This window comes from Panthera pardus, unplaced genomic scaffold, assembly GCF_024362965.1.
Source record: "Panthera pardus isolate Hobbes unplaced genomic scaffold, ASM2436296v1 HiC_scaffold_27, whole genome shotgun sequence".
Classification (NCBI taxonomy): domain Eukaryota; kingdom Metazoa; phylum Chordata; class Mammalia; order Carnivora; family Felidae; genus Panthera; species Panthera pardus.
This window is the reverse complement of record NW_026526843.1, coordinates 71967037-71983184: the sequence shown is the minus strand read 5'-3', so window position 1 is coordinate 71983184 and position 16148 is coordinate 71967037. Positions and strand designations below refer to the sequence as shown.

The window sequence follows — 16148 nt, the reverse complement described above, 5'->3', positions numbered from 1 at the left end:
GAAGACCAAAGCAGGAGGTATCACAATCCCAGACTTTAGCCTCTACTACAAAGCTGTCATCATCAAGACAGCATGGTATTGGCATAAAAACAGACACATAGACCAATGGAATAGAATAGAAACCCCAGAACTAGACCCACAAACGTATGGCCAACTCTTCTTTGACAAAGCAGGAAAGAACATCCAATGGAAAAAAGACAGTCTCTTTAACAAATGGTGCTGGGAGAACTGGACAGCAACATGCAGAAGGTTGAAACTAGACCACTTTCTCACACCATTCACAAAAATAAACTCAAAATGGATAGAGGACCTGAATGTGAGACAGGAAACCATCAAAACCTTAGAGGAGAAAGCAGGAAAAGACCTCTCTGACCTCAGCTGTAGCAATCTCTTACTCGGCACATCCCCAAAGGCAAGGGAATTAAAAGCAAAAGTGAATTACTGGGACCTTATGAAGATAAAAAGCTTCTGCACAGCAAAGGAAACAACCAACAAAACTAAAAGGCAACCAACGGAATGGGAAAAGATATTTGCAAATGACACATATGAACTATGTCTTAGAGTCTTAAGGGAGAAGACTCAATCTGACAGCTTGAAGTTTAGGCATTATTATAAACAATATTTCCTATGGCCTTAAACTAGGAAATCAACAAATAGGAACCTCTTAAATAAATGGAATAGTAATCTTTATTATTTAAAAACTTGAACCAAGAACACATATAGGTAGAAAAATTTCAATTTAAAACAGATAATTAAGCCGTATTTTTTTTGTGTTTTTCTTACCCAAGTCCATATTCTAAGACATGGACTCTCCTGTGAGGAGTTTAAGGTGGAGAAACAAGGCAAGGATTTGAGTGCAACAGTTCACAGAGTACCTTAGTTGAATCACTTCCCTTCTCTGGGCCTGTTTACCTGGAAAATATTTTCCTTACCTCCCACTGATTAAAGCAGAAGAGTTTTTGGAAATCCATTCAAACGGTATTGGAGACATTCAAGGTAACTCCATCAAAGAAATTTCTTATAGAACTGGAAGATGCCCTGTTTGGGCATAGGAGAGGGCAGTCTGAGAAATTCTACTCTAGATCGTCATAAGTCTGGTGCCCCAGAGATTGAGAAAGAGAAAGGTTTTTCAAGTGTGGGGAGGATAAAATTGAAACAGGGTTTGGTGCTGGATCACCAAATAGGTAGACAATAGACTAGGACACTAGCAAACAGATACACCAAAACAAAAAAACAAATAAATAAATAAATAAATAAGAAGAATTTATTTTTTTTATTTTTATTTTTGAGAGACACAGAGAGAGAGCATGAGCAGGGGAGGAGCAGAGAGAGGGAGACACAAAATCCAAAGCAGGCTGCAGGCTCCGAGCTTTCCACACAGAACATGATGCAGGGCTTGAACTCAGGAACTGTGTGACCATAACCTGAGATGAAGTCGGATGCTCAACTGACTGAGCCACCCAGAAACCCTCAAAAAAGAATTTTGAAAAACAACCTGATACTTTATGTTAAAAAACAAAACAAATAAAAACCTCCAAAATAATCATCATGAGGAAAATTGCAGAATTACACTCATTACATACTCAGTATGCTTATTTTTTTTGGGTTTTTTTTTTTATTTTTTTACTGTTTTTTTTTCAAGTTTTTATCTGAATTCCAGTTAGTTATAATACAGGTGTACATTATAGTAATTCAACACGTCCATAAAACACCGAGTGCTCAACACAACAAGTGCACTCCTTAATCCTTATCATCTATTTAACCCATCTTCCCCACACTGTTCTTCTGGTAACCATCAGTTTGATCTCTATAGCTAAGAGTCTATTTCTTGGTTTGCCTCTCTTTCTCTTTTTTTCCCTTTAATCATTTGTTTTGTTTCTTAAATTCCACATATTTGATACATATGGGAAGGAAAGACTCTTGAAGTTATGTCTTCCTTGCTTGTTGTTTTGGCCTCCACAGCTCCCACTGCATGTGGCTTAATCCAATCAATGCAAGAAATGCAGGTGTCTCATCACCCTCCTTCTAAGCCCAGCTCAAGGCTAGCTTTGTCACTTTCTCTTTTTTTTCCCCTCCAGAGTCAATCTCAGAAAGCTTTGTTGCTTTCATCAACCTAACATTTGGTCCATGTGCTTGCTGCAAGCAAACACTAATTGTGGGGGAAGTTACTTCAAGATATTTTGTCCTTCCTCCTGACTCCTTGAAAATCAAGTGAAAAGTGCACCAAGTGACTAATATGGTTCATTCAATACTGGGGTTTGAGAAGACTATTAAATGGAGGTGGGGACTCTAGATAATTTATTCATTTTTTGAAGGAAGAGGTAGTACAAGGCTCTTGTCAGATGGTTTCGGTGTCCAAGAGCCCTAACTCTAAGGAAGTTCTTATTTAAGTCATACTTAATTTCTTTCACTGAAATTTAAGCTCATTTACATTTGGTACTTCTTAATTTAAAAAGTTCATCAATTCTTTTTCTTTTTTAGAGGAGAAGAAGCATATTATATTAGAAAGAGCTTTTCTCTGCCAAAGTATCCCTGAAAGACCAAAGCCAAGATACTTCCTTGTTCTTAGTGTCAATTTCCTCATCTGTAAGTCAAAGAAAATGATATTTTACTAAAAGGATTGTACCATTTAATTGTGAAGCATCTACGGAAAGAGTAGGCACCAGTTTCTGACATATACTAGGTGTACTCAACACAGTTTTCTCAATTCCATATCCTATGATGACAGCACCAGTATCAGAATATCACAACCCAGATTTTCTGACTTCCAACCAAGTGGAGGAACAGTGATTATGATCATACTTCTATGAATATCTGATCTACAAAAGACTAAGAAGACTAAGAAATACGAGTCTTTTGTAGAAAGAGGAGAAAAGGAGAAAAATAGAGTTATTAGCCTTGAAAGCTGAGTAAAGGAGACTGGACAGATGCATAAATCAATAAGTCATGAGAAGACTCTGGAATTCTTAAGTTGTTGAATGACAGGGTGAATATAATGAACAATCACATGTCCGAATCTCCCCTCAGAGTTTCCAAGAGGTGATGCAGAACCCATGAATAAAAAGTTGCTCTCCGTCCCCAAGCCAGGATGGGCACGTTAACTGTTTCTAAAAAAGAGACCTCCTTCCAGAGCCCTCAGCCCAGTAATCTTTATCAGCTTCCCCTGTTCTCATTGGCTGTTATCTTAAGAGTGTTTTCCTTATCCTCCCTTCCATGACCTCTCTACTTTTGTGGGGCTAAGTACCTCTCACTGAACTTTTATCTGGCATTTTTACTCACGGGAAAGTCCATATAACATATTATGTATTTCTATTTCTGCTATTGGCCAAGGTTTGGCAGTTCTCATTTACAAGGCTGGGATGTGCCAGGCCAAAGACAGTGGGAGAGCCAGAACTGCTCTTGTAATTCTGGAATCTTCAAAGACCAAAGCTAGGAGTACCCTAAATGATCTATGTCAATACTCTCATGCTAAAGATGAATAAATGAAGCATGGAGAAAATACTGTAGTAGGAAATAGTAAGAGAGACTCACCTAAAGTCACACAGAGCCTATATCAGAGGCCGGGTCTCCAAACTCCCATCCCAGTACCATTTTCACTACACCAAGTTTAACTCTTGAGGTGTTTGTCCATTGTTTTCACTCCCACTTCTGGTTTCCCTCTATCAGTTCTCCTTCAGGGAAACATTTTAGTTACACTACTATCCCCCTCACACATAACTAAAAAACACCATGAATTCGTCCCTTTATTCTATTTTCTCCTAGTCTAGGCATTCAGACTTAAGTGATTTTCTTAACTATTCCTCCTACCACAATTGGGAGCCAAGAGCAGATAAGCATATCTCTAACTTGATTCCTGGGTTTCATCTTCCAGGGCTAGCTGTAAACACAATACCAGCCAATGAAGCAGCAAACAAGAAACTTTCAATCTAAAATGTCCTAGCACAAGTCTCAATGAAAATATTTCCATCTACCTTGGGACAGGAAACTGGCTGCTTGTTTACAGGACTGGCCTAAGAAGAAAGAGAATGAGAACAGTTGTGAAGCCAAAAAGATGTCAAAGAACCATCTGTTTTGAGTATCTCAAAACCCAGGCTGAATATTTTGGTCACTGTGTGGCATGGCTTCAGATTTCAAACCTGGCCATGGTGGCTCTACCAAAAAAATGTTCTCAGTGGGAAAGGGGGATAGAAGGATAGCTAACCTTGGTGGAGTGAAACATCCTCCAAAGTTGGTGTCCTGGACCCATATGCCCTGTTGTTACAGAAACAACTCAACACGTTGGAAGACTTCTGCAAAGGAGACCCCATTAGATCACTTCATTATAGAGTATACACTTAAACATTTTCCTAGCCCGTGTTCCAGGAATTATAAAACTGGGCAATTAAGATTGTCTTCAAAGGCTGGAATTCTAATCAGCTCCATGTGAGGAGGCAAAGGGGTGGCATCACTGGGTGAGACGATTTTATTTGGTAAGTAAATCCAACATTAATAATGAGAAAAAAATCTGGGCATCTTAAAGATGTGGATGGGTGAGGAAAGCCAGGCTTAACTACAAGGGAGTCTATTGAATGTGGCCCTTAGTTGGGGCAGAGTAGCTATAGAGTGCTAAGCCAAAATGTAGTTTGCCTTGCATATCATAACAGTCTAGCTCACAGACATAGGTTTACTCCATGGAACCTGAGGATGAGCCTCAAGATCCCAGATCTTCCTCTCACACTGACTGACTTGGAGAACGTGGACTATGTCCTAACTGTCTGCATGCTTCAGTGTCCTCATCTGTATAATGGGAGGGGATCTAATTAGATCATAATCCTTCCACTTCTAAATTGTTATGCATGATTTTCTGTGGGAAACCTAGTCCTGTTTTTTACCCTCAGTAAAGAATGTTTGTGATGGTATATATACATATATATGTGTGTGTGTGTATATATATATATATATATATATATGTATATATATATGTGTGTGTGTGTGTGTGTGTGTATATATATATATATAATGGAGTATTATATATATCAAAAAGAATGAAGTCTTGCCATTTGCAACTATGTGGATGTAACTGGAGGGTATTATGCTAAGTGAAATTAGTCGGAGAAAGACAAAAATCATATGACTTCACTCATATGAGGACTTTAAGAGACAAAACATATGAACATAAGGGAAAAGAAACAAAAATAATATAAAAACAGGGAAGGGGACAACACAGAAAAGACTCGTAAATATGGAGAACAAACTGAGGGTTCCTGGAGGGGTTGTGGGAGGGGGGATGGGCTAAATGGGTAAGGGGCACTAAGGAATCTACTCCTGAAATCATTGTTGCACTATATTCTAATTTGGATGTAAATTTAAAATAATAAAATTTTTAAAAAGTTATAAAAAAAGAGAATGTGTGTGATGGCAAGAATTAAACTACTGTGACACTCCAGTTTAGACAATTTCTGGCTGTGCCAGAACCTGCTTTCAACTCCTATTCTGTAAAGTTCTGTTTCCAAAGACTTGTTAGAAATTCCTTAAGCCCTGGATGTCCATGCCAGGGTCAGCAAGGTTCTCTTTTGTTCTGATATTATTCCAAGTTTGTTTTTTAATGGGACTTGGAAGCAGAATTTCAATAATTTTTAATCATTGCAAAAATTGTTTGGCTTCGTTTTGTCTACATTTCCCACTTTCCATTTTATTAATCCACATTAATTAATTTACATTTGTTTTAGTTTTCTGTACAAGAGAATTATCTTAAGACATGACTATCCAAAGTCTTAGTTGCCTGGTAATAGGCAGACTGCATCAGGCAGAAGGAAGATGTCTTTACCAACCCTCTTTCCCCCAAGGAATAGAAAAAAGAAAAAGGATTCAAAGTGAGTTGACACTTGAAAAACATAAGAAAGGCATTTTCTTTCTTATTTTCTGCACAGGAAAAAGATTGGAATGTGGTAGGAACCACTTAGGGGATTAAGAAACCAATGAGCAGTACAGTTAGGTTAGTGTCAAAAGTGGCACACGGCCTCCAGTCAACTCAGTGGGACCAGCTACATCAATATGTGTGCTAAGCCCAGAACTAGGACAGTCAACCGTGCCAATTTATTCTGCTTCGATTAGATCATACATAATGATATATAATCAGTTATGGAATCCATACACTTAGTATTTTTTTTTCTGAACATAAACATATATTCATGGTAAATAGTTTGGAATATACATAAAAACATAAAGAAAAAATAAACATATAATTGCCAAATACCACTCTTAAAGTGCTGGTGAATTTCCTTTTCTCTATATTTAATTCGTATTGTATAATATATAATTTGTGTGTGTGTATTTTGCTTTTTACAAATTTAAGATCATAAAGTACATTTAATTTGTTGTAATGGCTTTATAACAAGTTTTTCATTGAACATATTTTAAACATTTTCCCATGTTTATAGTTTTCAAAATCATGATTTTAACAGCTTAATAGTACCAGTGCATTTAACTGATTCTTTACTATTGAGCATTTAGATTATTTACAATTTTTCACAACTACAAATAACACTACAATGAGAAGTCTTGTATATAAATCTGTTTTCATTTATGATTATTTCCTTTGGATGTTTTCATAATTTTTTAATGTTTATTTGTGAGGGAGAGAGAGAGAGAGAGAGAGATCATGAGCAGTAGAGGGGCAGAGTGACAGGGATACACAGAATCTGAAGCTCCAGGCTCTGAGCTGTGAGCACAGAGCTTGACATGGGGCTTGAACTCATGAACCATGAGATCATGACCTGAGCTGAAGTCGGACGCTTAATGGACTGAGCCACCCAGGTGTTCCTGAATGTTTTTTATAAAAGTAGAGTTACTGGGTTAAAAGAGCATGAATATTTACAGGCTAGAGAAAGTAACAGAATCTATTATGACAGCAGCTGGAATTTAGTTCTACCTTTTATTTATCAAGCCCTGTGCTAGTTACTTGGAAAACAAAATAAATCAAATCTTATATTATCCCAGTCTAAGGGTGAAACACATGAGTAAACAGACAATTTTAATACAGTATATTATTGTTATAAGGCAAATATGCACTGAGCAAAGGGAAACTTGAAAGGTGATAAGGCCAAAACAAAGGAAAATGGAGGTGACTCCTAAAATAGGTTTGGAAAGTTAAATGCAGACTAGATTGAGCCTTCTTAGGGCCTTGTTGATGTGGGTCCCATATTAGTTGAGCCTTTTCCAGGAAAGAAAGGCAGCAATGAACTTAAGACACCCAGGAGACCTGCCATAGGCCCATAGGAATAATAAAACAAAAGGACAGGAAAGACATCAACAGCTTGGAGTGGATCCATATCCAAAGCAGAAGTAGTATGGGAATAGAGATGTCAAATAACGTCCACATTAGTTGTGCTCAAGTTGTGAGAATTTGGGGCTAGATAAGGTCCTCTTTGGGCTTGAGGTATTGGTTTTGAGCCTTAAGAAGAGCAAAGAGTGAAGACTGCACTTCTACAAAATATCAGAGTAAATAGGCCCTTTTGAGTACCTTTAAAAGTAGGATATGGCCTGAACAAGCTGGAAGATCTCATGACCATTAGCAAAGGGAGAGGGAAAATGTGAGGAAGCCTGCATGTGATAAAGGCTATAGATCATGGATGGTTGTCAAAGTTTTATCTTCTGCTCCCAGATTTTCACAATTACCACCACTTTTCCACCATCATCATGTTGCTTCATCCAGCATCTACAAATGCTCTATTCATTTCTTTGGAAACATTTATGCAACCTGTAAATGTGTATTTGTCTGCAGATCTACTTGTTCAACACTTATCTCTCACACTAGATTGGAAACTATAGGTAAGGAATGGTGTTGAACTCTCTATTTATACTACTACTTGCACAACTATAGGCACAAAATCAGCTTTCCCTTAGTGATTATTGAAGAAATTGATCATGTCCATGGTCCCATAACCCGCCCCCCAAAAAGCTAGAGTGCCAGTGTCTTAGAAGGAACATACCAGAGCTTATAAATTATGGAACACAACTTTTTGAACTGGTTGTTTTCTCAGTTATTTTTGATTAGTATTTTGACATGTATCCTGAAGCACAAAAACAAATAAAAACCATTAAATATGAACTTTTACCTAAGACATAAACATCAGATTGTCTCAACTTATCCTTGATCCCTTTTCCATCTTTGGGCCTTCTCACACCTGTAGATAGGGTGAAGAAAGGAGACAAGGTGAGGGGTGAAATGATAAACAGAAATAGGGTTTCTGTGAAGGATGGGTGAGAAGTGGGATAAAGTAAGAATAAGAGGTGGAATAAAGGTGAAGGATGTCTTTCATATGCACTAACAATAGTGTTTTTACATGTTGAAACCTGTGTCTAAATGCTCTGTTTCATTGTCATGATAGCTTAGACGGGGATGCCTGGTCACTTTCACCTGTGCCAGAAGACATATTCTGAGGCTGAGGCAGGGCTTGAGGGAAAGTCTTGAAGGACAATAGTAGAAGTATAGGCTTTCCTAAGGTGGTTTTTCGTGGGATAGGACGCCTTACACAGAGTCTTCTCTTTCCTGATTCTTCGTAAACATTACCAGTTCCTGACTATTATCTAAGATCAATCAGAACTGCATCCACTTAAATTAAAGCTTATTCCCTGTAATAATATATACTCCTACCATGAGATTGTTAATAAGGTTACCATAAACGATTTAAAATAGTGCAGTCTCATCTTTATCTTTAAGATAAAATGTAGTTGAATGGGAAAAGTGGCACACTCTAGTCCAAATGCTGCACTTCAAATCCTAACTCCATCACTTCAATTCACCTCTATGAGCTTTGGTTCCTCATCTGCAAACAAGCTAATAATATCTTCCTCTTATTTTTGTAAGGATTAATTTAAATGAAACAATGTCTAAAATATCTGTAGCACAAATCTAGTATCAAAATTGGTTTTTATGATTATTTTAATCCCTCTGCTGTCATTAATGAATCGGTTTAAACCCAGAATGAGGTCAGTTTTTTATGAGTAAAATTTCAATTTCCAGGAAGAAGCTAAATAAGTTATGTGAGTATGCAATGAGATCAGGAAGTAGGATGGCATAGATGACCTATATAAAGGGGGTAGTTGGCCCAAAAGTAAGCAAACGGGCAGAGAATCCTTATCAACCTCCAACCTTGGCTTTTTTTTTTTTTTTTTTTGGTCACAACTTTGTACATGGTCTCTTAACAGAAAAAACACCAGATTTCTATTATTTTGGGCCATACAGAGTGAAGCTGCTCTACTATCTGTAAGATTACGGTGTGGAAATGAGATGCTTTAAGTTTTCTACAAGAATTATGTTTGGGTGCTGCCACACAAAAGCCTAACAGTAAATAATTAAGACAGGGCTTAAGTTTATGTGTCCAGTTATGACTTCCCAACACCAAAAATTCAGTTTGAAGAGTAAGAAATATGTATATATGACACAAAGAAACTTGTTTAAATTTTATTTTGTCTGAATGATATTTTGATTCTGTAAGCCTAAATCTTGATTTAAGTTAAAAAAGTAAAAATAAAAAACACTGGAGTGAGACCCAAGCTATATGGGTTGTAATCCTGTCTTTTTCAGTGACCTTGAATTACTTCCCCTTAACATTATCTATAAAATGGGCATAGGAAGAAACTATCTAAAATAATTTTATATATATATATATATATATATATATATATATATGAACAAAGCATCAGTGAACTGCAGGACTACTTCAAGTAGCCATAAATGCATGTAATTAGATTCCCTGAAGAAGATAAGGGATGGAGGATACAGAGAAATATTTAAAGAAATAATGGGTGAAACTTTTCAAAAAATGATGAAAACTGTAATAGCTCATTTCCCAGAAGTTTAACCAACCCAAAATACAGATATAAAAAGAAACCACACCAAAGTATATCATAATCAAATTGCCTAAAACCAGTGGTATAAAAATCTTAAAGGCAGCCAGAGAATAAAGACAGATTACATGCAGAATAAGAAAGTTTGACACAACAAATAAAAATAAAAAAAGCTTGACATGAGATTTTTTTCAGTCAGAAGCAATGTAAGTGAGAAGACAAAGGAAAACGTTTAAAATACTCAAAGAAAAATACTGTCATCTAGAATTCTTCACACAGCAAAAATACATATTAAAAACAAAGGTGAAATAGACACTTTCAGATATATAAAAGCAGAAAGAATTCAGAGTAAGCAGACCTACCTCTAAGAAATGTTAAAGTATATCTTTTCAACTGAGTATTTACAGTGTCAGATGGAAACCTGGGTTTACATAAAAGAACACATATATAAAAATATTTTCATCTAATCATCTAAACCAGCTTTTAATGACCATGACAGCAAAAATCATCTCAAACAGATTGCATAAACATATGTGTGATCTCCTTAGCAATCATAAAATCAAAAACCACTTCTTTGAGTATCATGTTACATATACATTAAATTAGGCCAAACACTAGAATACATAATGATAATGGTTTGAAACTGTTAGAGTAATTAATTGAAACTTGGCCTTCCAACTGATATTACTTTTAAAAAATATAACGCAAGGAGTCCACTTGTTCCCTCTTTTCTCTCGTTCTACTCTGCCATGCCCTGCTCTGAAGCGACACCCACCATCTCCCCCAGAAAGCGGGGTCCGCCTGCGGAGGACGCCATGAGGCTACGCTTTGTCCGGCTCTCTGAGCACGCCACTGCCCTGAGTAAGGGGTCCGCGCGGGCCTCGGGCTACGATCTGTACAGTGCCTATGATTATACAGTACCACCTATGGAAAAAGCCCTTGTGAAAACGGACATTCAGATAGCTCTTTCTTCTGGGTGCTATGGAAGAGTAGCTCCCCGTTCTGGCTTGGCTGCGAAACACTTCATAGATGTAAGAGCTGGCGTCATAGATGAAGATTATAGAGGAAATGTGGGTGTTGTGCTATTTAATTTTGGCAAAGAAAAGTTTGAAGTCAAAAAGGGTGATCGAATTGCACAGCTCATTTATGAACGGATTTTTGATCCAGAAATAGAGGAAGTTCAGGTTTTGGATGACACTGAAAGGGGTTCAGGAGGTTTTGGTTCTACTGGGAAGAATTAAAACTTATGCCAAGAATAGAAAATGAGAAAACATACTTTTCTTAAAAATAGTCTTTGCTTAAAAAAAATAAAAATAAAAATAAAAAAATAAAAAACTTAATGCAATAATTATGTAGAAACATATAAATGTTCTTACTCTTTCACCTGATAGCTATCATCCTATAAATTTAGGCAAAGAATGTAAGCCAATGAAAAAATATATATAAATGCACGAATTTGCTCATTTTAGTACTATTTAAAACAATGTCCAATAATACATGTAGTAGATTATGATATACCTCCTGGATAAAATATCAGTTGTTCATTAAATCTATAATTAGCAAGAGTGTTTAGCAAACATGGAAAATTCTTATAAGGTTCATTGATTGAAACATATAAAATTAAACTTATCCTATAATCACAACTATATAAAAATGATATTTGTGGATAAGGATGTAAGAAAGCAAGAAAAAATGGAAATTTGAATTGTCAGAATAACAGTGGGTTTGAGGTGGGTTATTTTTCTTGCTTTTTTATTAATGTTGTTTTGATTTTTTTATATTCAAAATAAAAGTAGTAAAACTGTCCCCAGGTTTTCATAAGAAATAATGAGATAATGATTACTCATGAAAGTCCTTGTATATTTGCTAAAGGTATATTCTGCAATTTTAAAAGGATATGCTTGATTTATTTAAAGTTATTTAAATATAATCCTCATGTAATTAAATTAATAAAAAGGTATTATCTGGAGAATTGTATTAGTGGTATTCAAACTATTATTCTGTATTAACTTTGCAGAACAAACGTAAAAAAATAAAAGATGAGATAAGCGCGTGATCTCTGGGATGATAAATAGAACATCTCTAAAAATCTGCTGTTCTATAAAGCCATTTAAAGCACTAGCAAAATTGTAAAAATCAATATATTTTTTTAGAATTCTATTACTAAGCAAAGCTTTGCTGCAACCCAAGGAGAATTTTTTCAATAAAAGAACAATCCAGAAAAAGAGGAGAGATGAAAAAACAAATATTTTTTGAAGAAATAATTACCAAATCTTCTCAAATTTGATTAAAAGAATTAAATTATACATCCAAGAAATTCAACAAAGTCTAAGTTGGACAAAGAGATCCACACCTATGTATGTAATAGTCAAACTGCCAAATGACAGAGAAAAGAAAGCAGCAAGAGAAAAATTACTAATCACATACAAATAATTCTCAAATATTTAATAGCTGATTTCTGTTCAGAAAACTTGGAGGCCAAAAGAAAGTAGTATGACATATTTAATGAACTTAAAGGAAAAGGAAAAGACTGGCAGTGAAAAACTCTATATCCCACAAAACTATCCTTCAAAACATCAAGAAAAAATTTAAACATTCCCAGATAAACAAACAAACAAACAAAGAATTATAGAGACCTATCTTACAAGAAATACTGGAAAAAAATAATGTTTAAAACAGTTTAGTTTAAAAGGGTTGGAAGCATATCGAATATGGCCCTGAACATGATGCCATTAAATTAGAAATATATAGGAAAAGATATTTGGGGAATTCACAAATATGTGGAATTAAACAACACACTTCTCAATAACCGATTGTCCTAATAAGAAATCACAAAGGAAATTAGAAAATACTTTGAAATGCATGAGATAGAAAACACAAATACCAAAACATACAAGATGTAGGTAAAACAGTGCTTAGCAGGAAATTTATAGTCTCAAATATTTTAAAATAAAGCAGAAATTAAGCCACTTCAAGATATACCAGAACACAGAAAAATGTTACTAGAAGATCTATGAGAATTGCTAAAGATAGTCTTTCAGGCAGGAAAGACAGGACACTAGACAGAAACTCAAACCTGTATGGAAAAATAAAGGGCACTGATAAAGGTAACTACGTAGACCAATAGAAAGAGTATAAAATAAATTTCATTTGTAACTTTATTCTTCTATGTTTTTAAAAAGACATTACCATTAAATAATAAACAACAAGATGTGTTAATAGTCTATTTAAAAGCTTAATGTGTATGATAATAATAGCATAAAAGGAAGGATGGGGGAATGGAGGTGTATTGGAGCAAAGTTTTTAAATAAAATGTCGAAATAAAATTAATTCAATGCAAACTAGATTGTTTCAAGCTAAGAATTTAACCAGGGCAACCACTAAGAAAATAACTCAAAACTTAATTGAAAACTTAAAATCTGCAAAGGAAATTGAAAATCACGTTTCCTAAATTTCCTTAATCATAATAATCATCTGGAATATTTGTAAAAATAAAAATGTCTGTATTCACTGGCTTATTCCAGGCCCACTCTATTCATTAGTAGAATTAATCTCCAGCACTCCCAAGTGATTCTTATCATAGAAATGTGGTTTTAAAAACACTACTGCACAAAATCAGTTACTTTAAATTTTTATTAATTATTGAAAAATTAATGATGACCTCACTCATTTGTACCTTGGCCCACAGATTCTGAGTTTGGGAGATAATTGTGAAATGATTGTTTTCCAAATAAATATGCTATCTTTTGTTTGGCTAAATAAATAAATAAATAAAAATCAATTAATTAATTGAAAAATAAAATGGTACACTACAAAATACCTGTTTAATCAAAAAGAAGTCAGCAACAGAAAAATAGAACAAAAAAGAAATAAAACATATAGGATATAAATAATAGAATGACAGATATAAAGCCAACACTGTCAGTAATTACATGAAATTTTAATCAATTTAACACACCAATATAAAAGTGAGAATGGCAGAATGGATTTTTAAAACACCACACAACCATAAAAAAATAAAAACAGCATACAACTATAGGCTGTTTATAAGACACAGTTTAGATTTATAGTTGAAAGTAAAAGGTTGGGAAAAGTTATACCATGCAAACAGTAACAAAAAGAAAGCTGGAGTGGCTATACTAATATAAAATAAGCTTTAACACAAAAATTAGTTTTTAAATGTCTGTATTTTTGAGAGACAGAGAGAAAGATTGAGCATGAGCAGAGGAGGGGCAAAGAGGGAGACAGGAGACAGAGAATCTAAAGCATGCTCTGCACTCCCAGCACAGAGTCCAACACGGGGCTAAAACTCAGGAGCCACAAGATTATGACCTGAGACAAATGAAGAGTCAGATGCTTAATTGACTGAGTCACCTGGGCACCCCCAAAATTATTATATATAGTAAAAGACATACTGTAATTATAAGGGAAAGGAGTTCCTCAGAAAGATATAACAATTGTAAGCATAGGTGTGACTAACAACATAGTCTCAGATTGCATGAAGCAAAAACAGACACACTGAAGATAGAAATAGACAATTCACCAGCAGGAGTTAGAGAATTATATATCTCGCTTTCAATAATAGGATACAATAACTAATCAGAGATTTATAAGAAAATTGAAGATTTGATTAGCACTATATTCAAGCTAGACTTAATGTATAGAATATTTAAAACAAACAAATATAATACAAAATATTTCCAGACACACATGAAACATTATTAATGATATACTACATGAAGGACCATACAAATATATTCAATAAAATTAAAATTATTGAAATTATAAAAGCACAGTGTCCAATCACACTGAAATGATATTAGAAATCATTAATAAAAGAGAACTTGAACAACTGCACAAATATGAGGAAATTAAACAACACAGTCCAAATAACAAATGGGTCCAAGAGGAAATCACAAGGGAAATAAGAAAACACCTTGAGAAATGAAAACAAAGCTACACAACAATCTGTTGGAATAAAGCTAAAGCAATGATCAGAGGCAAATTTATAGCTGAAAATGCCTATATTAAAAAAGAATTTTGATATCAAATCAAAAACCTATCATCTCACATAAAGAAACTATTAAAAGAAGAACAAACTAAATGCAGAGCAAGCAAGATAAAAGTAATAAATATTATAGTGGAGATAATAAATAAAGAAGGGGTGCCTGGGTGGCTCAATTGGTTAAGTATCCGACTCGATTTTGACTCAAGTCATGATTTCATGGTTCATGAATTCATGCCCTTCATCGGGCTCCCTCTCCCTCTCCTGCTAGCACACGTACTCTCTCTCTCAAAATAAATAAACTCAAAATAAAATGAAGAACAGAGAAATAATGGAAAAAATCAGCAAAACTATAAGTTGCCTTTAAAAAATCAACAAAATTGACAGATCTTGAGCTAGACTGATCATAAAAAAAAGATGAGATTCAACTTATCAAAATCAGGAATGAAAGAGAAGACATTATTACCAACCTTAAAAAAAATAAGAAAATACTATGGATACTATAATATGCGAAAAATTAGATAAATTAAACGAATGAACAAATACCTAGGGACATAAAAACTACTGAGCTAACAAATGAAGATATAGAAAATCTGAATAAATATTTAACAAGTTAAGATATTCATTAAGAAAAAAACGATATGCATTAAGTAAATCAAAATAGATCACAAACAAAAGCCTGACCCAGATGACTTCACTGGTGAATACTACCAAAAATTCAATTAATACAAATCTATTACAAACATTTACAAAAAAATGAAACATCTTCTAACTTTTTATGTGAGGCTAGTATTACCCTGATATCAAAACCAGGAAACACAAGAAAAAAAGACAACAGACCCACATCTCTTATTAAAATAGATGCAAAATTCTTCAACAAAATACTAAGAAACTGAATAGAACCACTTATTAATATGCTTACTCACTAATGCCTTTAGGAATGAAAAGTTGATTCGATATATGAAAGCCAAACAATATTGCACACCATATTAAGATAATAAGAGAGTAATTATCCCAATAGAGAAAATAAATTTTACAGGATAAAAAAAATTGTTCTTAGGAATAGAAGGGAAGTTTCTCATCTTGATAAAGTATACCTAGACTATTTTGAATATCTGGAAATTTGTTCATAGGAATGGAAGGGAAGTTTCTCATCTTGATAAAGTATACCTAGACTATTTTGAATATCTGGAAATTATGAAATTGGAAAGTACAATAACTGAAATGAAAAACTCAATAAACAGACTCAACATCAGATTTGAATGAAGGAAGAATGAGTAAATTTAAAGACAGGTTAATTGAGATTATTCAG

General features: G+C 34.5%; 1 protein-coding gene across 1 annotated transcript; it reads left to right on the top strand.

Moving 5' to 3' along the window:
• The first annotated feature begins 10579 nt into the window (after positions 1 to 10579).
• Positions 10580 to 11119, top strand: LOC128773918 (deoxyuridine 5'-triphosphate nucleotidohydrolase, mitochondrial-like). The gene has a single exon (XM_053892076.1). The coding sequence runs from the start codon at positions 10581 to 10583 to the stop codon at positions 11070 to 11072; it is 492 nt and encodes a 163-aa protein (XP_053748051.1). The 5' UTR covers position 10580; the 3' UTR covers positions 11073 to 11119.
• Positions 11120 to 16148: the final 5029 nt, after the last annotated feature.